This window comes from Camelina sativa, chromosome 10, assembly GCF_030686135.1.
Source record: "Camelina sativa cultivar CO46 ecotype springtype chromosome 10, ASM3068613v1".
Lineage (NCBI taxonomy): Eukaryota > Viridiplantae > Streptophyta > Magnoliopsida > Brassicales > Brassicaceae > Camelina > Camelina sativa.
In genome coordinates, this window is record NC_141889.1 from 9,616,456 (window position 1) to 9,638,399 (window position 21,944).

General features: G+C 37.5%; 4 protein-coding genes, 1 long non-coding RNA gene and 2 pseudogenes across 10 annotated transcripts; 4 read left to right on the forward strand and 3 right to left on the reverse strand.

Moving 5' to 3' along the window:
• The first annotated feature begins 894 nt into the window (after window positions 1-894).
• LOC104718330 (Galactose oxidase/kelch repeat superfamily protein) lies at window positions 895-3,845 on the forward strand. The gene is made up of 3 exons (XM_087468937.1): window positions 895-1,237; window positions 2,455-3,360; window positions 3,579-3,845. The coding sequence occupies exons 1-2, from the start codon at window positions 950-952 to the stop codon at window positions 3,340-3,342; spliced, it is 1,176 nt and encodes a 391-aa protein (XP_087325063.1). The 5' UTR covers window positions 895-949; the 3' UTR covers window positions 3,343-3,360; window positions 3,579-3,845.
• On the forward strand, window positions 3,833-7,204 carry LOC104718332 (lecithin-cholesterol acyltransferase-like 4). The gene is made up of 11 exons (XM_010436057.3): window positions 3,833-4,688; window positions 4,818-4,909; window positions 4,997-5,115; window positions 5,219-5,354; window positions 5,441-5,492; window positions 5,573-5,673; window positions 5,781-5,969; window positions 6,070-6,227; window positions 6,319-6,373; window positions 6,475-6,528; window positions 6,645-7,204. Exons 1-11 carry the CDS (start codon window positions 4,445-4,447, stop codon window positions 7,050-7,052), a joined length of 1,608 nt encoding a protein of 535 aa, XP_010434359.2. The 5' UTR covers window positions 3,833-4,444; the 3' UTR covers window positions 7,053-7,204.
• Window positions 7,142-8,183, reverse strand: LOC104718331 (protein PHLOEM PROTEIN 2-LIKE A2-like; annotated as a pseudogene). The gene is made up of 3 exons (XR_015568353.1): window positions 7,891-8,183; window positions 7,650-7,789; window positions 7,142-7,572 (listed from the first exon to the last, which is right to left on the reverse strand). The product of XR_015568353.1 is annotated as a protein PHLOEM PROTEIN 2-LIKE A2-like (transcript).
• Window positions 8,184-9,021: 838 nt separating this feature from the next.
• On the reverse strand, window positions 9,022-10,554 carry LOC104718333 (protein PHLOEM PROTEIN 2-LIKE A1-like; annotated as a pseudogene). The gene is made up of 3 exons (XR_015567784.1): window positions 10,246-10,554; window positions 9,866-9,987; window positions 9,022-9,656 (listed from the first exon to the last, which is right to left on the reverse strand). The product of XR_015567784.1 is annotated as a protein PHLOEM PROTEIN 2-LIKE A1-like (transcript).
• Window positions 10,555-10,621: 67 nt separating this feature from the next.
• Window positions 10,622-13,088, forward strand: LOC104720230 (peptidyl-prolyl cis-trans isomerase FKBP17-1, chloroplastic). 2 transcript variants are annotated; one of them, XM_010438172.2, is made up of 4 exons: window positions 10,622-11,199; window positions 11,287-11,409; window positions 11,699-11,815; window positions 12,803-13,088. In XM_010438172.2, the coding sequence occupies exons 1-4, from the start codon at window positions 10,828-10,830 to the stop codon at window positions 12,932-12,934; spliced, it is 744 nt and encodes a 247-aa protein (XP_010436474.2). In that variant the 5' UTR covers window positions 10,622-10,827; the 3' UTR covers window positions 12,935-13,088. The 2 variants fall into 2 exon arrangements, with proteins under 2 accessions (XP_010436474.2, XP_087326648.1); XM_087470522.1 differs by having other exon boundaries at window positions 10,818-11,199; window positions 12,814-13,088.
• A 1,687-nt stretch (window positions 13,089-14,775) lies between these two features.
• Window positions 14,776-17,091, forward strand: LOC104718334 (class V chitinase). Its single transcript, XM_010436060.3, has 3 exons — window positions 14,776-16,086; window positions 16,405-16,794; window positions 16,890-17,091. The coding sequence occupies exons 1-3, from the start codon at window positions 15,393-15,395 to the stop codon at window positions 16,943-16,945; spliced, it is 1,140 nt and encodes a 379-aa protein (XP_010434362.1). The 5' UTR covers window positions 14,776-15,392; the 3' UTR covers window positions 16,946-17,091.
• A 2,501-nt stretch (window positions 17,092-19,592) lies between these two features.
• LOC104718335 (uncharacterized) lies at window positions 19,593-20,794 on the reverse strand. 3 transcript variants are annotated; one of them, XR_015568715.1, is made up of 5 exons: window positions 20,520-20,794; window positions 20,384-20,444; window positions 20,194-20,267; window positions 19,925-20,025; window positions 19,593-19,836 (listed from the first exon to the last, which is right to left on the reverse strand). It is a non-coding gene; the product is annotated as an uncharacterized LOC104718335 (long non-coding RNA). The 3 variants fall into 3 exon arrangements; XR_015568716.1 differs by having other exon boundaries at window positions 20,379-20,444; window positions 20,520-20,763; XR_015568714.1 differs by having other exon boundaries at window positions 20,384-20,524.
• Between the last annotated feature and the right edge of the window lie 1,150 nt (window positions 20,795-21,944).

Consider the following 21,944-nt stretch of genomic DNA (forward strand, 5'->3'; position numbering starts at 1 on the left):
AGTTTGTGGGGTTTGAAGAGTGAGTGAGGTTGGAAGATAAATATGAATCATATCATATAATTTGCTATAAATATTAGATTTGGTAGGGAATTTGAAAGATTTAATTTTTGAAGTAGTGGCCATAGATAAATAAATCTAGGGTTTTTTTGTTGAAACAAAGAGATGAAGAAGAAGGAGACAAGAAGAGGAAGATAGAAAGTATTTTTATTTTTTATTTTTTCACTACAGATTTTTTTTTTATGACTTCTGGTAACCCGAAATTACCCAAACTCGAAGACACTCGATCCGAACCCGACCCGATATTAGAAAATACCCGATCGAGTTTTATATCTCTACATCCAAAAATCTGAAAACCCAAACATTCGAACCCGAATCCGATTGGATACCCGAATTCCCAGGCCTAATAGCTACTTCGGCAAATTAGTATTTCGACTTTATATATAATTAATCTAAATAAGGTGTTATGTTTTTAACATTATAAATATGAAAGTGATGTTGAGTTCTTTGTTTTAACTTTTAAGAAAAACAAAAGCATTCTGTCTAATAATATGTTACAGTTTGCAATCTAACAGTTTGTTTGAATTGAAGTTTCTACCTTCCTTTTTATTTTTCTGCTATCACATTGAAACTTCGAAGCTCATTGTGTAATTACCAATCTTGCTTGATCTCTCGGCATATCCCGGTGGCTATCTGTGAGCACGAGCTGGAGAGAGGGGCTTCTGTGATCGAAAACAAAAGTGGAGAACAAATTGGTAAAAAAAATCAACATCTGAGTTGTATTTTTGTAGTTACCATTACGAAACATCTTGGGAGTTACGGGGCTGTTTTGGGTTCCTTTAAAATAACTAATTTTAGTTAAGGGGCTGTTTTGTTATAAAAACGTCTTCATAGTTTATTTCTTTCTTTCTTCATTTGACACAAAAGGAAAAAGTCCAGCACTGTCGTCACTATGAACCTCCAAGAAGAACCACCGGAGAAGAAGAAGACCAAGAACTCTTCTTCATCTCCGTCGCTTTCTCTAATTCCCGACGAAATCCTTGTGAACTGCTTAGCCCGGATCTCGAGGTCGAACTACCCAACACTCTCACTCGTTTCGAAAACCTTCTGTTCAATCCTCTCTTCCACTGAGCTCTACGCAGCCAGAGCTCACCTAGGAACCACCGAGCAGTGTCTCTACGTCTGTCTATGGGATCTTGGAAGTTATAGATTTCCCCATTGGTTCACACTTTGGACTAACCTAGAGCTGTCATAGACCATTTGGGCGAATCCATCTAGACATTCTTTTGCATGGGCCAAAGTTGGACAGTCCCTAATGGACAATGGTCCACAAAATGTCTATGCCCATTAAGACCAATTCCAAATGGTCATGACCATGGATAGCCCATTTTTTTTTTATTGTCATTCACTTCTAAAATCTGAATTTTATTTTTGTTATTTTTTTTTGCTATTCACTTATAAAATCTGAGTTTTATTTTTGTTATTTTCTTTTATAAAATCTGAATTTATTTTTGTTGTTATTCACTTATAAAATCTGAGTATTATTTTTGTTATTTTCTTTTATAAAATCTGAATTTTATTTTGTTGTTTCTTTGATAAAATCTAATTTTTTCTTGTTATTTCTCTTCTAAAATTATGAGTTTGGTGGAAAATTACGTAATTACAGTTTCTCCTCAAAACCAAAATTAGAGAATCCACATTTTTTGCCGAAACCGTAAAACTGTGTTTTCCCGCCAAAACCGTAAAATTACGTTTTCCCGCCAAAATCGTAAAATTGTGTTTTCCCGCCAAAAACGTAAAAATTGTGTTTTCCCGCCAAAGCCGTAAAATTACGTTTTCCCGCCAAAACCGAAAAATTACGTTTTCCCGCCAAAACCGAAAATTTACGTTTTCCTGCCAAAACCGTAAAACTGTGTTTTCCCGCCAAAATCGTAAAATCACTTTTCCTGCCAAAATCGTAAAATTGTGTTTTCCCGCCAAAATCGTAAAATTGTGTTTTTACGCCAAAATCGTAAAATTGTGTTTTCCCGCCAAAACCGTAAAATTACGTTTTCCCACCAAAACCGTAAAACTGTGTTTTCCCGCCAAAACCGTAAAATTACATTTTCCTGCCAAAACCGTAAAACTGTGTTTTCCCGCTAAAATCGTAAAATCACTTTTCCGCAAATACAATAATTTATCTGTTTTATGAAAAAAATTATAAATGTATTTATGAAAATAAAAATTTATAAATGTAAAATATAATAATTTAAAATTATTTAGTTGTAAATGGAATTTTTCATTTTGGTAAGTGAACAATCCATTGTCCATTTGGTTAAGCTCATATAGTCAATGGACAAAAATGGTCAAATGTCCAAATAGACCATTTATTTTTAGGTCTGACCATAGTCAGCCCATATGCATATGGACATGGGCATCTCCATGGGCGGCCCGCCTAATTGACAGCTATAGACTAACCCTAACAGAACCCTACCCGACTCCATGATTAGGAGGAGAAGGAAGAAGAAGACAGCTGGACAGTTGTTGGTTCCGATTAGCTCTTTTAATTTTCCATCTGTAGCAACGGCCACTGCTGTTGTTGGTTCTGAAATTTATGTATTCGGCGGACCAGTCGGCTATGAACCGTCCTCTGAAGTGCGGGTGCTTGATTGTCGCAGCAACACGTGGCGCGATGCCCCTAGTATGAATGCAGCCAGGAAATTTGCACCTACATGTGTCTACGGTGAGAAGATATATGTAATGGGAGGGTGCCAAGGATCAGAGAAGAACGAATCATGGGCTGAGGTGTTCGACACAAAGACTCAGACTTGGGAACGCCTCACCGACCCGGGTGATGAGATACGTAAGTGTCGCATTAGCAGAATCAGAGAGATCGAAGGTAAAATTAAGTTCGGGAATGTAGAAAGAAAGATGTATGGTTATGACACAAAGCAATGTAAATGGGAGAACTGTGTAAACGAAAGCGCAATTTATGCGAGGTTGGAATGTATAATGGAGAATGTTTCATATGGCTTTTGGAACAAGCGCTTGTTGTGGTATGACATTATAAATGGGTATTGGAAAGGGGTGAGAGGGTTAGAGTCATTACTAGGGATGTACATGAGGAATGGTGGATCAAGGGGTAATAAGACTAAACTAGTTTGCTGTGGTGGGAAATTCTTGCTTATTTGGGAAGGGTATATGAATCGTAATCCCAATAATAGGAAGAAGATTTGGTGTGTGGAAATCGTGATAGAAGAGCGTGATGATGGAGTTGAGCGTTGGGGAATTGTTGAGAGGGTTGAGGTTTTGCGTACTGTCCCTAGATTATGTCAGCTCTTGCATTGCCTCGTTGTCTCGGTTTGATTGACTTGTAACAACCAGGTATGATGAATTCAGAATCAGTTTTTATGATTAGTATCTGGAAGTAGTTAAGTAAAACAGATCCATCTCTGGTCTATATCCCTGAGTTAGGCCTTCATCATCTTTGGCTAAGTCACTGGAGAGTTTGAGCTTATTTTGTTTGATAAAAAGGTTGATTCTTCCTTTTTTACACTTCGCCAAAATTGTAGATTATGAAGTCTTTTTTTTCCTGTATGTAGGACTTAATAAGTTAACATGAATGGATTGTTGATCAGTTTGGAAAGAGGAGATGGTCCAGATGGAAGAGGCAAAAGCAGAGAAACATAGAGTGAAGGAGATGATCAATTAGTTAAGGTTAATAGTAGCTACATTTTGTAAAACTAGCTACTACGGCTAATTAGTATTTCGATATAATTTGTCTAAAACTCTTGTAATTTACGAATCTGATTCGTTGTGTTGTGCTATATCATCCTGGTAAGTAGGGATCATCCTTCACGGATCAAACATAGATTACTCTTTGGCTCATGATCAAACACATTCTCCTCTTCTAAAAATCTCACCAAATGATCTCACACCTGCAGATTTGAGTTTGGCTTCAGAAAGTTAAAACCATCTTCGTCAATAAATCATGAGTAGTATCTTCAACATTTTAAGTGATGCTTCTATGTTTTGAGTAGAGGCTTCTGTGAACAAAATACAAAAGTAGAAAACAACAACTAATAAGGCTTATTTATCTTTCCTTGGGGCTTGCCTAGTATCGAAGAAAAAAAATTATTAAAGATCTCAAGAACTCTGTAGAAGAGTTATTTTAATATTATTAATGATTTTTTATTTTATTTTCACAAACTATTATTGATTTTTATGTCTCAAATATTCAATCTTGCATTATCCATTGAGGATATACTATTTTTTATATCTTATGATTGATCCATGATTTATAACAATAATTTCGTTCCCCCACCTTAACTTGTACGGCTTATATTCCAAACTCTTGTTCTCTTCAAATCCTTCAATTTGCTCACCAACCCTAATTTCCCCAAATTGGGTAAACCACGAATTCGTCATCCACGCTTTGAGTTCGCCACGCCATCGATTCAATTCAACTATGTCTCTGTTACTAGAAGAGATCATTCGATCAGTAGAGGCTTTGCTGAAGCTTAGGAATCGGAATCAGGAACCCTATGTTGATCCGAATCTAGACCCGGTTCTTTTGGTTCCGGGTATCGCTGGCTCGATTCTCAACGCTGTTGATCATGAGAGCGGGAAAGAAGAACGTGTTTGGGTTAGGATCTTTGGTGCTGATCACGAGTTTCGAACTAAGATGTGGTCTCGTTTTGATCCTTCAACTGGTAAAAAAAAAAAAAAGTGTTTACTTTTAATTTCTTATAAACACTTCAGGCTTGTGATTTCTCTGTGTTTTGTTTTTAGAAAGTCATCAGCTTTTGCTTTGTTAATCTCTTATTTTAATATGGAAACAGGTAAAACGATCTCTCTTGATCCAAAAACGAGTATTGTGGTTCCTCAAGATAGAGCTGGGCTTCATGCAATTGATGTCTTAGACCCTGATATGGTATGGTTAAGCTCTACTTGTTTGTTCTTTAATTGTTGTTTTTAGAGCTTTCTTATTTCATTTGGGATGATTTAATACTTTCTGTAGATTGTTGGACGTGAGTCTGTGTTCTATTTCCATGAGATGATTGTTGAGATGCTTGGATGGGGATTCGAAGAAGGGAAAACCCTTTTTGGTTTTGGTTATGATTTCCGGCAAAGCAACAGGTTTTAAAAAGCATATCTCTTTTTGAGTTTGATTGAGGCTTTGGCGTAAATATTTGATTGATCGGTGTATTGACTATTTTTTTGTGTGTTGCAATGGGTATAGATTGCAGGAAACGTTGGATCAGTTTGCTAAGAAGTTGGAAACAGTTTACAAAGCTTCAGGAGAGAAGAAGATTAATGTTATAAGTCATTCTATGGGAGGACTGTTGGTGAAATGTTTCATGGGTCTGCATTGTGATGTATGTAAAATCCTCTTTCTTTTTTCGTTTTAAGTATTTTCGAAGATTTTATCTTTTCATCTCAGTCTGACATTTTTGGTCATCAGATATTCGAGAAGTATGTAAAGAATTGGATTGCTATTGCTGCTCCATTCCGAGGTGAGTTCTCAGACTTGTAGTACTTCTGATTATAGTCCATACAAGTACTTGACTGATTGGTTTTCGCATTATCGGTTTAGGTGCTCCTGGATATATCACATCGACTTTACTAAATGGAATGTCATTTGTCAATGGTTGGGAGCAGAACTTTTTCGTCTCTAAGTGGAGCATGCATCAGTTGGTAATGATCAATTAACAATAGTCCTATTTGGTCATATATATTGTTTGAATGATCTCTTCTAGTGATTGGTTGATATAACTTCTCCCTTCTTTCGTCTACTGTTTCAGCTTATTGAGTGTCCATCCATATATGAGCTGATGTGTTGCCCGTATTTCAAATGGGAAATCCCTCCTGTTTTAGAGCTGTGGAGAGAGAAACAGAGCAATGATGGAGTTGGAAGCTCTGATGTTGTTCTTGAGTCTTACCGTAGCCTGGAAAGCCTTGAAGTTTTCACGAAATCTCTTTCGAATAATACGGTAAGTTACAATTGACAACCATCGTTTTATTTAATGCAATAGTTGTAAATGGCACAGACGTTGCATTGACTGATCCTATATACTTCACACAAATGTTCAGGCTAATTATTGTGGAGAGTCCATTGATCTTCCTTTTAACTGGAAGATCATGGAGTGGGCACACAAAACCAAGAAAGTATTAGCCTCTGCTAAGCTTCCTTCTCAAGTTAAATTCTATAACATATATGGGACCAATTTAGAAACCCCTCATAGTGTCTGGTAATATTTCTTAATTTGAAGTCTCGGTTTTGTGTATATTTTTGCAACTTAATTGGCTTTTTCTAAATTTGATGTATTTACTCCTCTGCAGCTATGGGAATGAGAAGATGCCTGTCAAAGATCTAACAAATCTAAGATACTTCCAGGTAACACATTTTTCATCCTTTTTCAGGTATCAACTATCATTGTAACAGAAATAAATTACCTTCTTTTTGAAATTCTGATCTTATCTTTCTTGTAATTTCAGCCGACGTATATATGCGTTGACGGTGATGGCACAGTCCCGGTAGAATCTGCCATGGTATGTTGCATGATTGTGTTTCTCGAGAACTATCACAAGTATATAAAATCGTGAATTTGATTGGTTAGGTTGATCGTTTCTCTTTGTAACTGTTCGTTTGGTTATTTCTTTCCTAGGCGGATGGGCTTGAAGCAGTAGCAAGAGTTGGAGTCCCTGGTGAACACCGTGGAATTCTCAACGATCACCGTGTTTTCCGAATGCTAAAAAAATGGCTAAATGTAGGCGAACCTGACCCGTTCTACAACCCAATAAACGACTATGTCATCCTTCCCACCACATTTGAAATGAAGAAATACCACGAGAACGGACTCGAGGTTGCTTCAGTGAAAGAATCATGGGACATCATATCAGATGACAACAATATTGGCATAGCCGGGTCAACCATGAGCTCCATATCGGTCTCTGAACCCGGGAATGATCAAAACCCTCAAGCTGAAGCTCGTGCAACCTTAACCGTTCAACCACAAAACGATGGTAGACAGCATGTAGAGCTCAATGCTGTAAGTGTCTCGGTTGATGCATAAAAATGCTTCTTACCTTTGTAATGTAATGTGTCGTTAAGTGCGTCTTTGTGTCTGTATATAGCTAATAAATCTAATGCCTCGTGTACATATATCATAACAATACATTTCGTGTTCAAATTATTGTTTTAAGCTTACAAGTCTGGAATTTTCAATTCTTGGGTCTAATAGCAACACCTTGCACAATCAAACCAGACTTCCACTGTCCACTTTGAACCTCAAACATCGAAAACTCAATCTTTCCGGAGAGATGTTCTGGCGTTGTCCTGAACTCACCGGCCAAAATCTCCACCCACCGGTTTCTCTCTAACATATTCAAATTTTCTCGCCGCTCTTTTGTGTCTCCGGTAGGCAGAACCAGTTTGAAGTTAACCCGATATCCCCATCCTTTGGCAGAATCTATTAGCTTAACAACAAACACAACCTCGTACAACCTGTTGGGAGTTAGTTTCTCAGCCTCGAATTTGCCGCCACCTCTAACCAAGCTACTCGTTCCGTCTTTGCAACCTCAATTCTTACATCACTGTAAACAAATATGTAGGTTTCAATGAAATCTTAGAAAAGAAAAACCAAATTTGATTATATTATATAACTCAAAACCTTGATGTTTGGTCAGGATCAGAGAACCAACTCCAAAATTTATTTGACTGAGACCCTGCCCATGTTATTGAGAGATCTCTCGCGTTCACCATGAAACTGTTTTTCTTTGATTTGCCCTCATCATCCTCTATCAAGTTCTTCTGAATAAGAAATTCCATAAATATATATATATAACTAATGCCTATCATATATAACAAGAAGGGAATCTAAAAAATGAAACCTAAGAAAAAAGATTTACTACCTCTTTCTTGTGATTCAACGAAACATCATCTTTGAGCCGAGAAGATGACGTCGTATCAAGTGAAAGAGGAGGAGAGTTTGCATCTTTTATGGCTTCGTTGTTCTGTGTCTTTGGCTTTGAGAACATTGAACATAGTATTCCCATTTCTTGATTACTTGTGTGTGTTTCCGTATATGTTTTTCTGTTCTTCTTTTATACTCTAACCATTGTCTTCAGGTCTTTATAGAGGTCGTTCCGGGTAGGTCTTTATATACACCGTACGCAAACTGAATGTTCTGTACGTATAAGTAAATTACTCGTTCGATGAAGACTCTTCGTTAGTGTATTTTGTGTTAAAGGATCAACGTTAAGGATTTGAACTATAGTATAAACCGCAAAGCAAGTTTTGATTGGTATATATTCTATTTTCTTTTGTTCATGTCTTGTTAAACATGCATGTTTGATTCTTTATTCTTTTTAACTTTATTCTTCAATTTTCTTCACGAAAATGGACTTTCGAACAACTCTTAAGAGAATGTGAACCTGAACCACTTGATTTCTTTCTACCTCATGTTTGAGGTTCTATTTGTTTCTATATCTTCTAGTGTTCCACGTGGGATGTGGTGTACCCCTAGATACGATTATTCTCTGAAGTTGCCGACACTGAAAATTGTAAAAGTGTCGTCTGAGAGATTTAACATTTGTATGTTTAGAAAATCGAAGAGAGAAAAAAAAAAGCACTTCATTCCGCCATCATTTGTATAAGATATAACATTTTTAACAAAAAATTTTGAAGGTACATCACAACTTTTTTACTTTTCATTTTTCAAAAATATATTCATATCAACTCATTAAAAAGTTGTTGTGAATTGTGTTTTCCCTTTACTGATTATTTAATCATAACAACCTTTATATTAGTTTGTACAAAGGAAGCTATTAGATTACTTAAAAATGCTCTATAAGTTTTAGCTCTTTACTCTGGATGCATTCACAAGAAGAGAAGTCAGATTATTCAATAGTGGTTGAGGACGACACAGAACAAAAAAAACTTATTCTTCGCCGTTACTGAAGATGCATCGTAAGACGTAAACTAATCTAGCCAATGGCGTTCGAGATCTTGAACGAAAAATATTGAAGACAGGTGTGATGTAATTGAGTTGAAACGGTGTCATTTTTTATAGTCCCGAGTCCTGACATGTATATAAATATACATTGATCGGATCATACGGTCACTCAAATTATAAAACTCGGATTTAGACTTAAAACATTACAACTCTACGGTTTGCTTTATTTTCCACCAATAGCAAAGTGGTTATTTAAACTAGTGACTTATCATACAAACATACACATGACATGATGTGAATGATATATAGTACATAGAATGCCCACTGCTTTATATGCCATATTAATTACTAATGTTTTGGACGAATTGTAACACCTTTGAGGAAGAGCCCTTTCTTCCAAACACCAGCCTCATGCTCATACATTGAGAAAGTGATCTCTCCGGCTGCGGATTTATCAGTTACAAACTCTCCGACTCTGATATCGACCCATTTATACCTTGGAAGTTCCCTCAAACTCACCTTTTGCTCCTGTGGTTTCTCCTTACCGTAAGGCAAGACTAGCTTTATGTTCACTGGCATATCCCATCCATAGGCAGGATCCTCTAGCTTCACCTTAAAGACCACCTCGTACGTAATCCCCGGAGTGAGGTTCCTCGTGTCGAATTTTCCCACGATGTCGAGCCAACAAACATTTCCAATTCCGCAGCTTCCACAACTGTCTCGCTTTTAAAATCATTATAAGAAGAAAAAGTTTGTCAATTTGTGCTAATAATATAAATATAGGTCGATCGACCTCTCGAATTTTTGGTACCAAAAGAACTTTGATTCATACTCATCTTATAATAAATCAATAAATTCAAAGTTAATTTGTAATAAACAATTCATTTTATAGTAGTAATCATAGTGTGGGATTTGAATAAAATGGGTCTTACTTTGGTGACTCTATGTCGGTAAACCAAGTCCAATAGTTGGGGTCATCGGACCAAGTGATAGAGAGGTTCTTTGCAAAGAGCATGAAGCAGTTGCTGTTTCTTTCGTCCACCCAATATTTGATCTGATCAATATAATATAAACATATCAACCAAAACAAATGAATTCATGGTCCATCTTAATATATAAAGATTCATTTTCCTAACAAAGACTAACCATATGGACAATTTTACTTTAGTCCACTATTTCTATGTTGTTTTATTTTTCGAAGCATTTGAATATGGGGAAGCAACAATCATTAGTACACGTTGTGCTTTAGTTGTTTTCCGGAAATAGAAAACACAAGAGTGAGCTAATTCTTTTGATGGGAAAAAATATTAACCTGTTTCGTGGCCTTCAAGAAAACACCAGACCGTAGCTGTTCAAAGAGATTAACAGAAGACACAGAGACCGGAGGATCTGCGTCTCTGAGAATGGCCTCACAGTTATGTGGAGATTTAACCGGTGGAGCTTTCTTTGTTGAAGTTGATATAGGCGAAGCTTCATTCTTCACCGGAACAAAGTATTCCGATTCCTTGTTGCCAAACATCTTCTTTGTTAATAACTCTGAGCAATCTTTCTTGCTTTTACTCTTTGAAATGTACTTATTTTTGAATATCTTTTATATAGATCAGTATATTCAACTTGACAAAGAAACTATACCAAGTGCCTAAATATATAGCCATAGGTACGTAAAGGGGGGGGGGGGGGGGGGGGGGGGGGGGGGGTTTAAAGAACTTATTCTATCATGTCATGTTTTATTCCTTACTTTTTTCACAAAAAAAATAAGAGAGAATTACACAACTTTGTCTTACTCTTGTTTCCACTATAGTTTTTGGCAGCCAGCTCCTATCGTATTCGTAATCCCAATCCAATCAAAATCCATCTACATCCACGCTTCACTTCCCTTACCAAAAGCTAGAATATGTACTCTTCACTTTTAGAAGACTTTCTCATTAAAAAAAAAAAAAAAGAGAGAAAAAGTGAGACGATGATTCGGTGCGTCGCGTGGACACCACTAATAGGTGCACCTTTCATCACCACCGTCCATTTCACATCTCCACCATCTATCAGAATCTTCGCATCTCGTTCTTCCCCATCATCACCGTCATCCACTGTGGCATCATCTAGAAGATCAATATCTCTGTCAATTATCGCCGTCACGTCTTCCGTCGTCTCCTCTGTTTGCTTCTCTTCTCCGGCACTAGCGGAATTCTCAGAAATCCCTGATTCTGGTGGAGTTAAGAGTCTCGACCTCCGAATCGGCGACGGTGAAGTCCCCATTGAAGGAAATCAGGTTCTGTGTATTTTGTAAACTGTAGATTTCAGAATATGGACGAACCCTTTAACTCAATTTAGCAAAGTTTTGATTTTTTTTTTATAGATTGAAATACATTACTATGGGAGGTTGGCTGCGAAGCAGGGATGGAGATTTGATTCAACATATGATCATAAAGACAGTAATGGTGAAGCTGTTCCTTTCACATTCATCCTTGGTTCTAGCGAAGTACGATTCTTTTATCTCTATTTGCAATCCCAATCATGTGTTTAAGTTTTTGTGAATTGGGTCTTGAAAAAAGTATCTCAATTTGATTCAAAGGTGTGACCTCTGAAACATTTCCTCATTGGCTATTTGTGTGTTGTTCTTAGTTCTTACAAACCAAGTGGTTTGAGGTTTTTGAAGCTGATAATATATCTTTTCTCCTGTTTTCTGTTATGGTGTTTTGATCTCTGTTACATTCATTGAACAAAGCTGGTTTAAGTCTGATGACTGAAAGAAGCATTGTGATGTGCAGGTAATTAGGGGGATTGAAACAGCTGTAAGGTCTATGAAAGTAGGCGGGATTCGTCGCGTTGTTATACCTCCATCTCAAGGATACCAAAATACATCACAAGAACCTCTTCCACCAAACGTATGTGCACACACTCTGACCTCTCTCTCCTTAAACTTTTCATATAATGTGTCAATGTGAAAGTCAAATGTTATTTTAGAGTCCCACATAGCTTAGCTATGGGCCTGGCATGGCTAGTGAGAGTGCCTTAGTGCTCCACGCGCTCAAGATAGTTTTGGTAGGTTTGGTTTAACTGTTTTAAAGGCCTAGTATTGGTTAGGTTCTTATCAAAGTAGTATCAGAACCATTTGATACGATGGGCTAGAGAGGAGGAAGTGATATAATCCCAGCGTGGCAGTATTTTTGTGACAAGAACAGAAGTAGAAACTCAAATATTAAGAAACAAACACTCAAGTTGGAAAGGATTTGGTTCTTGAGAGTTTCGTCCCAAGATACCAATTTCATAAATCCAATTTCACAAACCTTCACTCTCCTAACAGACCACACTAACATCATTCTTGCAGCCACTTGTTGTCCCCCTATTCATCTATAGATAACACATTTGACTTAAAAGAATCATCCACTTGTTGCCACATAGTATGTGCATAGTGATTGGGGTCAAAATAGATGGAAGAAGGTACCATCAAGTGATAAAGGGATTGGGATTATGCATGAGAGAGTTTGGCATGCTATAGAATTCAATTCACCATAGGATTCTGTACTTGGTTATTTGGTTAGTTTCTTTTTTGATTCCCTATTTTGTATTATTCAGGGTGAAATAAAGCTGTTTACAATTTCATATCTTGATAAATCTCATAAACTAGTTGCATAGACTTTAATTTCCATTAAGGTCTGCTATCATGTTAATTGCAGTGGGTCAGTGGGACGGTAAACTAGTTTCATAGACGGTTTAATTCGTTTAATGGGAAATTTTCAGAGAACAATCATATATATAACCAATGCTTGAAGTTAGGTTTCAGGAGATCACAATATTTGTGTGCAGAGACAAATATTTTCAAGATTGGTTTTCAATATGTTTGATTCATTCTTGTTGAGTGTGTTTTCCAGTTCTTTGACAGACAGAGACTCTTCACGACTATCTTTAACCCAACACGTCTTGCCAATGGAGAAGGTTCAACTCTTGGAACTCTTGTTTTCGACATCGAACTCGTCAGCACCAGACGACGCCTTAATCGATGATGAGTCATATTCTCTCAATTAGTACTATCTGGTTTCTTCTTAGTCAAGAAAGCATATAATATTCGGTATATTGTAATCATTTTAGAAATTTTATAGGTTACGTGAGTAGAACATTCAGTTTGATATAAATGACGTACTTGTGTGTTGACAGAAATGCAAATCTTGTCCCAACTTAGACTTTTCGCTTTCGTAAAACATTGTTCATAGATTTCTCATTTCCCAAACTTGAACTACGTAGGAATTTATATCTACTTAATTCAATTTATAGGCAACGAATAAAAAATGTGTAGATCTAAATAATAACAAGTAACTAAGATATGTGCTAAATGTAAAAGCACATAACAATCCAAGAAAGACATTTTACATCCTTTCGTTTTTCATCTATTTTTTAATATTCATTTTATAAGGATGTATTGTAGTTAATTTTCTCAACATATATTTTTCGTAATCCGAATAATACGAAACAAGACATACATATTACATATATATAAAACATGCCATTTAAAAGAACGATTACGAATATAAAATCATGCGGCATAACGCATCTACTCACCTAGTAGCAACTAAATCAGTATGATTAAAAATATATCAAACATATGCAATTTTTTTATAAATAATACCAAGGCTGAAAATCTCCATACTAATAAGTTTGTGCTAACTTTCATTGTTTGACAGGCATATAATGTGAGATATTTTTCATTGATCTTACAAGTATGTGTGAGTTCTGGTTTATGAATGTGAGATATTTTTCCTCTCTTGCTTCCATTTTTCTAATCGAGACGGAAATTGAGTTACAACAGTTGGTTTCAATCTAAACAACTGCAAAATAAGATTTCTTTAACTGATTTTAAATAGATTCAAGTTGTTTTATTTACCCCCAAACGAGAAGGAATTTTTACAAAATTTGTACGTTTAACTAATCCCTTAAATACCGTGTATGAGAAAGGTAGCTACAGAAGGTGATGGTAACCTAGTATAGACATGACTCCTATACATCATGGTGATGGTAATCCCTTAAATAGACACGAATCCTTTACAACGATTGGATAAAACCTAGTATCGTATGCAGAAGGTGATGGTAACCACCATGATTTAAATTTTAAAGTCCCAAATAGATTAGCTTTGGGCCTGGCTAGTGAGCGCCTTAGTACAATAGTACTCCACGCGCTCAAGATAGTTTTGGTAGGTTTGGTTTAAGGCCTAGTATTGGTTAGGTTCTTATCAAAGTAGTATCAGAACCATTTAATACGGTGGGCTAGTGAGGAGCAACTGATATAATGATGCCAACGACTAAACGAGGCGGTATTACTGTGATAAGAGCATAAGATTAAGAAACAACACTCATTGGAAAGGATCTGGGTTTTGATAGTGCTGTCCTCAAAATGCCACTCATAAATCACTTGTTGTCTCCCATTCATCTATAGATAACATATTTGACTCAAAAGAATGATCCACTTGTTGCCAAGTAAGTATGTGCATAATGATTGGGATCAAAATAGATAGGAGAAGGTATTAAGTGATATAGGGATTGGTTTACACATGCGAGAGTTTGGCATGCTATAGAATTCTATTCGCCTTAGGACTCTATACTTGGTTATTTGGTAACTTTCCTCTTTGATTCTCTGTTTTGTACTATTCAGAGTGAAATAAAGTAGTTTAGAATTTCTGATCTTGAAAATTCTCATAAACTAGTTTCATAGACTTTAATTTCTATAAGGTCCGAGATCACGTTAATTGCAGTGGGCCAGTGGCCAGTGGGACTGGAACTAGTATTAATTTGTTTAGTGGGAAAGTTTCAGAGAACCAATCATATAACCGATGCTAGAAAGATGGGTTTTGTTAATCTTTGGCAGACAAAATAAATAGATGTCAAGAGACCACAATATTGTATGCTCAAAAAGATTGGTTTCAGTATGTTTGATTCTTTCCTGTTATGTGTGTTTTGCAGTTCTTTGACAGACAGAGACTCTTCAGTCTTCACGACCATCTTCAACCCAACACGTCTCGCCAATTGCGAAGGTTCAACTCTTAAAACTCTTGTATTCGACATCGAACTCGTCAGCACCAGACGACGCCTCAATCGATGAGTCATACTCTCAATAGTACTCATTGGTTTTCTTGTTAGTGAAGAAATCATACAATATCCGGTATACATTGAATTAAAACAAAATCTTTCGTAAGCATTTTGGATATTCTATAGGATACGTGAGTAGAATATTCAACTTTGGTATACATGAAGTTTGATTAGGTGTCTCTTGGTCCTTGCTTTCGCAATCATACTACACTTGTGTGTTGACAAAAAATGCAAATCTTGCCCCAATTTAGACTTTTCGCTTTCGTAAAATATTGTTCATACATCTCTCATTTTTCAAAGTTGAATTACGTAAGAAGTTAAATAAAACTTTTTCAATAAATAGACAACGAAACCCACATCTCTGTCTTTCACAGCAACTCGAAAATGTCTTCCAAAAAACTCATCTCGCTCATTGTCTCCATAACCTTCTTCTTATCTCTCTCGTCCTCCTCGGCACAAACTGTCGTGAAAGCTACGTATTGGTTCCCGGCGAGTGAGTTCCCGGTCACCGACATTGACTCATCTCTCTTCACTCACCTCTTTTGCGCTTTTGCTGATCTCAACTCTCAAACCAATCAAGTCACTGTTTCCTCCGCGAACCAACCTAAGTTCTCCAGTTTTACACAAACTGTCCAACGCAGAAACCCTTCCGTGAAGACCCTTTTGTCTATCGGCGGTGGAATCGCAGATAAAGCCGCGTATGCTTCCATGGCAAGTAACCCCACTTCTCGAAAATCGTTCATTGATTCTTCGATAAGACTCGCCAGGTCGTACGGATTCCACGGTCTTGATCTAGACTGGGAGTATCCGAGCAGTGCGACGGAGATGAGCAACTTCGGGACGCTACTTCGAGAATGGCGATCTGCGGTTGAAGCAGAAGCTAGGAGCAGCGGTAGACAGCGTTTGCTATTGGCAGCTGCGGTTTTTTACTCCAACAATTACTATTCTGTTCTGTACCCGGTTCAAGCCGTTGCTAGCAGCTTGGATTGGGTTAATCTTATGGCCTATGATTTTTACGGACCGGGATGGTCTAAAGTAACCGGTCCACCAGCTGCTCTCTATGATCCCTCAAACGCAGGTACAGTAATATCTGAACTAAACCAATTAAAACCGATACATAGTGTCATAAGCCCAACTTTTTGTTTTCTCTGAAATCTTAAAGAAGGAATATATCAAAAATATTAAGTTTAAAACTTTAAGATCTTTTCTGTGAGGTTTTGTTTGGTTTAATTGCACTAAATTTGATTTTGATACACTATACATATTACCCAATTTAATTAGCATTTAGAATCATCGGTTCAATCTCGGTATGAAAATGTTGGTTCGGTTTATATCTTTCAACCGGGATATATTATCCCACTATGTTGAGTTATTAAAGCCGATTTGTGTTATTTAGGTCCAAGCGGTGACGCGGGAGCAAGGTCATGGATTCAAGCTGGACTTCCGGCTAAGAAAGCAGTTTTGGGATTCCCATACTACGGCTATGCGTGGCGTCTCACAAACGCCAACAGTCATAGCTATTACGCGCCTACCACTGGAGCGGCAATATCACCGGATGGTTCGATAGGTTATGGTCAGATAAGGAAGTTTATAGTGGATAACGGAGCAACGACAGTTTATAACTCAACGGTGGTTGGAGATTATTGTTACTCTGGCACGACTTGGATTGGTTACGATGATAATCAGAGTATTGTGACGAAAGTTAGATACGCTAAGCAGAGAGGTCTCCTTGGTTATTTCTCGTGGCACGTTGGTGCTGACGATAATTCTGGTCTATCTCGTGCAGGTTTAATATTTGATCCCAAATTCTAAGTAACCGCTCTTTTTTTTATGTGCATAGAAAATATTATGTATTTACGAATTATTTTTGGGATTTTGCAGCGTCACGGGCATGGGATGCTACAGCGGCAAGCGTCAGAACTATAGAGAAGATTTAAGCTTTCCAATGTTCCGACAACTGCAAGTGAAGAAGTGTTCTCTTTTGTAACTTATACGAAAAATAAACGCCATTTGCTTATATATTGTCAATGAAAAAGGGAACAATAATATTGATATAATAAAAGCAATAACCATAAGTTAAGAATGCTTCTTTTCTAGAATAACAAATCATTTTAATTAGTAAGAATCAAACAATTTAAATCAAATCTAGAACTCAACTCAAATTATTTCTATTAGTAAGAATCATTTTAATTGCAATCGTTTTCTAGTAAGGATAAAAAAAAATTAACTCAAATTTCAGATCACTTCATGGTATTGTTTTTTACATCTTTCCATCGAATACAGTTGCTATTATATTATAAAAATTGTTACATCTACGTGTACGTTAACCAATTCGATAACTAGTTCAGTGGTTTTAGAGACGATATTACTTCTTCTTTTTTTTGGTTCAAAAGAGACGATAATACTTATTGATATAAATCTTGGGGACTAGATATCAAGCAAAGCCATTGAAGATCGAAACTTTAAGATAATCAATCATATATGTTCCAATCACAAGCATGTTGCTGGTATTTGGTACATGCAAATCTCAGGAATTAGTACCAATACGTTCAAGATGAGGCATTTATAGGTTTCTTGCTAGACAAGCTATATATTAGTGACACCAATTACTATTACATATTTCATCTAATATTTGTTGTTATCTTTTAAGATTGTCTTTTTTTTTTTTTTTTTTTTTTTTGAGAAATACGCTTGTTTTATAGAAGTGAATGCTTAATATTATTCCATTAGGACTTTACAATATATATAAATGATTGAGATAAGTAATTAGAGTACACATAGTTACAAGTAATTACAATTGGGTCCTATAGTTATTTCTCTCTTACACGCCCCCGCAAGATGGAGGGGCCTGAGCAACTCCAAGCTTGGAAGTACAATCAAGGAACTGTTGACGTGGGAGTGGCTTCGTTAACACATCCGCAAGTTGATCATGGATAGAGATATGAGACACCCGAAGAGCACCAGCTTGGACATATTCTCGAACAAAATGGAAGTCGATGGCTATATGTTTCATGCGAGAATGGAAAACAGGATTGGCAGAGAGGTAAGTCGCCCCAACATTGTCACAATAGATTACCAGAGGAGAGGTGAGAGTGATACCAAGTTCCGACAGTAGAGTAAAGACCCAACTCAGCTCCGCCGCAGTGTTTGCTACCGCCCGATACTCCTCTTCAGTCGACGACCGAGCAACACTCCGCTGTTTCTTGGAGGACCATGAAATGGGATTCCCACCAAGATAGAGAATATATGCATTAGTAGAAACACAATTGTCAAGATTACGAGACCAGTCGGCGTCAAAGTATGCATGTAAGATGGTCGGTGAATCGGAGCTGATAAAGATGCCATGTGAGGGTGTACCGGCGAGATACCGAAGGATGCGTTTCGCAGCCTGCCAATGTAGGTCGGTGGGACTGTGCATGAACTGTGACAGGCGGTTGACCGGGTAGGCTATGTCTGGTCTCGTGAAGGAGAGATATTCGAGACTACCGATCACAGTCCGATACTCACTTGGGTTGGCGAGTGGAGTGCCACATGTGATAGTTAACGGCGGAGAGGAGGCCATTGGTACCATCACCGGACGAGAGTGTAACATGTTCGTCTTGATGAGGAGGTCAACAATGTATTTCTTTTGCATAAGATAAAGTCCTTTCGACGTACGGGTTGCTTCTAAGCCGAGGAAATAGGACATTTCTCCGAGATCCTTGAGGGAAAAACGGGCCCTAAGGTGTGAAATGAATTGAGAGACCTGATCCCCGTGACTCCCTGTAATCAGTATATCATCAACATACACCAAGACATACGTAGTTCCATGTCGATGTAAAGTAAAGAGCGAAGTGTCCGCAACGGAGTTGACAAACCCAAGGGTAAGAAGATAAGAGCGAAGTTCCTGATACCATGCTCGCGGAGCTTGCTTAACTCCATATAGAGCCTTGTGAAGTCTACAAACATAATGTGGACGATCTCGATCCACAAACCCGAGAGGTTTCATGACATAGACTTCATCGGATAAGGAGCCTTGTAGAAATGCATTATTCACATCGATTTGCCTTAAACACTAGCCTTTAGTGACGACGACATGAAGAACTGCACGAACGGTAGTGGATTTGATCACCAAACTGAATGTTTCGGTATAATCATATCCATATTGTTGTTTGTAACCTTTCGCAACAAGTCGTGCTTTATACCTGTCAAGCTCACCATTAGCTTTATATTTAAGAGTGAATATCAATTTGCAGCCAATAACGTTCTGTGATGGATGTGGAGGAACCAGTTCTGCGATACCATTGCGTGTCTGAGCATTAATCTCATCACACATAGCTTGTCGCCAGTGACACTACAAAAATATTGGTCTTTTGTAGCGTCCCAAAAACGCTATCTAACGATACTTATAGCGTTTTAACAAACGCTCTATCATCGCCTGTTATAATAGGTTCGCCACATTTGATAGCGGTTTTGGTATTGCTATCATGTATTCATCATATTTAACAATAGCAATTTGAATATGTTATTCTTTTACACGAAATTGTAATGAAATTATTCATTACAATTTATTATGATTTTTTTGTTTAGAATAAATTGACAAAATAAAAGAGAAGATCTTACTTTTATTATAATAGATTTATATGAAACAGTGATACAAAAGACCTATATCTTGTATAAAATCTCGTTTGAACAAGGGTTTATACATCTGAGTCTCTTAGAAAAGAAAACAATCCCTTTGCTGCTGGCACTGAGCATAAGCTACTACAAATCTTGTATTTAAACTTGAACTCTTCACTCTGGTACCTCTAATCTTTGAAAAATTGTTTTCACTTGCGACACAACAAACCTGATAAGAATCAATAAAAAAACCATGAATTCACTTTCAAAAGACAAAACAAAAAAAAACAATCACAAGTCTTAAGGTAGTAACAAACCTTTTCTTGTACATACGGACAATGAGGATAGAAATTAAAAATTTCAATTCGGTAAGAGGTGAACCGTTGTGGAGGTACAAGAGCATGTATATGAAATTTTCCTTAATCAAACAAGATCAAGTCAGATTATTGAAAATTTATTATCAAGCATAAACCTGTTCACCAGCCTCAACAATGGCAAGTAGATATGCAAAACATTAAAAAATATATCTTTTTAATTAAAACCCAGAAACTGCAGAACCAAAACCAAGAATGAATCTAAGGTTTACCTCGTTCATAGCAGATGCTGCATTTAGTGGAATCGAGTATTTTGAAAGAATCTTTTCAACTTATCGCAAATCCACTGCAATAATCGAACATGCAACAAACAAACAACAACAAAAGGGAGGAGAGGACAAGAGAGTAAGAGAAAAGGGAAATCGAAATAAGAGAGAAAAGGTCCAGATTCACTCACACCACCTGAGAAGAGCTTCACCGAATTTGGAATGAAAAAACGAACCCTCCATCTCAACCACTCAACCTGAAATCCCCAACCCAAAAAACACTCATATCTGAATAGGTATTAACTAGATCGAAAAGAAATAGAGGAGATTACGATTGGAGCTCTTAGATCTGTTGAGGAGTGTGTCAGTGATGACGTTTCTTCCTTGGAGGCTTATCGGCGGCGTATTGATCTTCACTGGAGATTCCAGATCTGACGACGTCATACTAGGGTTAGTGAGAGGGTTGGATAAACGAAATCAGATTTTGTGAGAGGTGTAGAGAAAAAAGAGAGGAAGAAGAGAAAACGAAGAATAAGAGTGATATAGATCGGGAGAGAAAGAAGAAGGAAAGGGGACTTTTCAATATTCTAATTCTTGGGTTAAAGTTATTTTTTTTGTATTAATTGGGCGGACAATGAAATTTTGTGCGGACAATTAAAAATTTATTCGCGGTTAACTTAATATAACGTTTTATAATCATATGTGCTATTACAACATAGTTAAAAAACTAAAAATTATACGTTTATATTTTACTTTTTTTAGTTTAACATATTATAGCGGTTATTATTTTGCAAACGCTATCAAAAAGTTAGGCATACAGTAATTATAGCATAAACATATAAAACGCTATGCTGAACTACTATTAATACTCGTTTTTTTTGTAGTGTGAGGATCCCGAAACACCTCCACCACCGTTGTTGGGATGTGAGGTCAAAGTTTGGTAGTTGTGGCAGTGAATGAAAATTTGGTGTTAGGTTCAGTAATATGGTTTTTGGCTCTTGTTTGCATGGGATGAGTGTTTAGTGATATGGGTGGTGGGGAAGGTGATGGAGATGGGGATGGTGTAGGGTGAGGAGTCGGTGATGGTGGTGGTGTCGGATGAGCTGGTGGTGATGGTGGGGTTGGTGGAGGGTTCGGTGATGACGAGTGACGTGAGGGAGATGACGAGTGACGTGAGGGAGATGACGATGATGTAGGAGAGGCGGGGCTTATGGGCTCTCATGGTGTTGATTGCGGAGTCGGTGATGGTGAGGGAAGCGTTGCAGGGGACGTGGTGACAGGCGGTGAAGACAGTACCGGAGTTGGCGATGGTGAATATAAAGACAGTGGCGTGACGGGGTGAGGAACAGAACACGAGGGTGTGATTGACGGAGACGTGAGTGACCGAGTCTGTAACGGTATGGTAGTGGGACGCATATCGGGTACGACTTCATGAGAAGTAGAGGACACCGAAGATGATCGAGAAGCGGCAAAAGGATATTGAGTCTCCTCAAACCGAACATGGCGTGATGTGTAAATCCGGCCAGTTGCGTTATCCAAGCAAAGATACACACTCTGGGTTAGTGAGTAGCCAAGAAAAACACATGGGACGGAGCGAGGTTCAAGCTTGTGAGCCGTGTATGGTTGAAGCCATGGAAAACACAAGCAACCAAAGATTCGAAGCTTACCATAGTTGGGAGGTTGACCAAATAACTTCACATATGGAGACTCATTGCCTAACACCGGTGTTAACATCCGGTTAATGAGATACACAGCCG

Bases quoted from the DNA above. Each gene is read 5' to 3' on its own strand.
- LOC104718334 (XM_010436060.3), top strand. From the start codon at position 15,393: ATGTCTTCCAAAAAACTCATCTCGCTCATTGTCTCCATAACCTTCTTC. The intron at 16,087-16,404 runs GTACAGTAATAT...TGTGTTATTTAG, and splicing joins CTATGATCCCTCAAACGCAG to GTCCAAGCGGTGACGCGGGA. The intron at 16,795-16,889 runs GTTTAATATTTG...GGGATTTTGCAG, and splicing joins TTCTGGTCTATCTCGTGCAG to CGTCACGGGCATGGGATGCT.
- LOC104718332 (XM_010436057.3), top strand. From the start codon at position 4,445: ATGTCTCTGTTACTAGAAGAGATCATTCGATCAGTAGAGGCTTTGCTG. The intron at 4,689-4,817 runs GTAAAAAAAAAA...ATATGGAAACAG, and splicing joins TCGTTTTGATCCTTCAACTG to GTAAAACGATCTCTCTTGAT. The intron at 4,910-4,996 runs GTATGGTTAAGC...TACTTTCTGTAG, and splicing joins ATGTCTTAGACCCTGATATG to ATTGTTGGACGTGAGTCTGT.
- LOC104720230 (XM_010438172.2), top strand. From the start codon at position 10,828: ATGTACTCTTCACTTTTAGAAGACTTTCTCATTAAAAAAAAAAAAAAA. The intron at 11,200-11,286 runs GTTCTGTGTATT...TTTTTTTTATAG, and splicing joins TCCCCATTGAAGGAAATCAG to ATTGAAATACATTACTATGG. The intron at 11,410-11,698 runs GTACGATTCTTT...TGTGATGTGCAG, and splicing joins TCATCCTTGGTTCTAGCGAA to GTAATTAGGGGGATTGAAAC.
- LOC104718330 (XM_087468937.1), top strand. From the start codon at position 950: ATGAACCTCCAAGAAGAACCACCGGAGAAGAAGAAGACCAAGAACTCT. The intron at 1,238-2,454 runs CTAGAGCTGTCA...CTATAGACTAAC, and splicing joins GGTTCACACTTTGGACTAAC to CCTAACAGAACCCTACCCGA.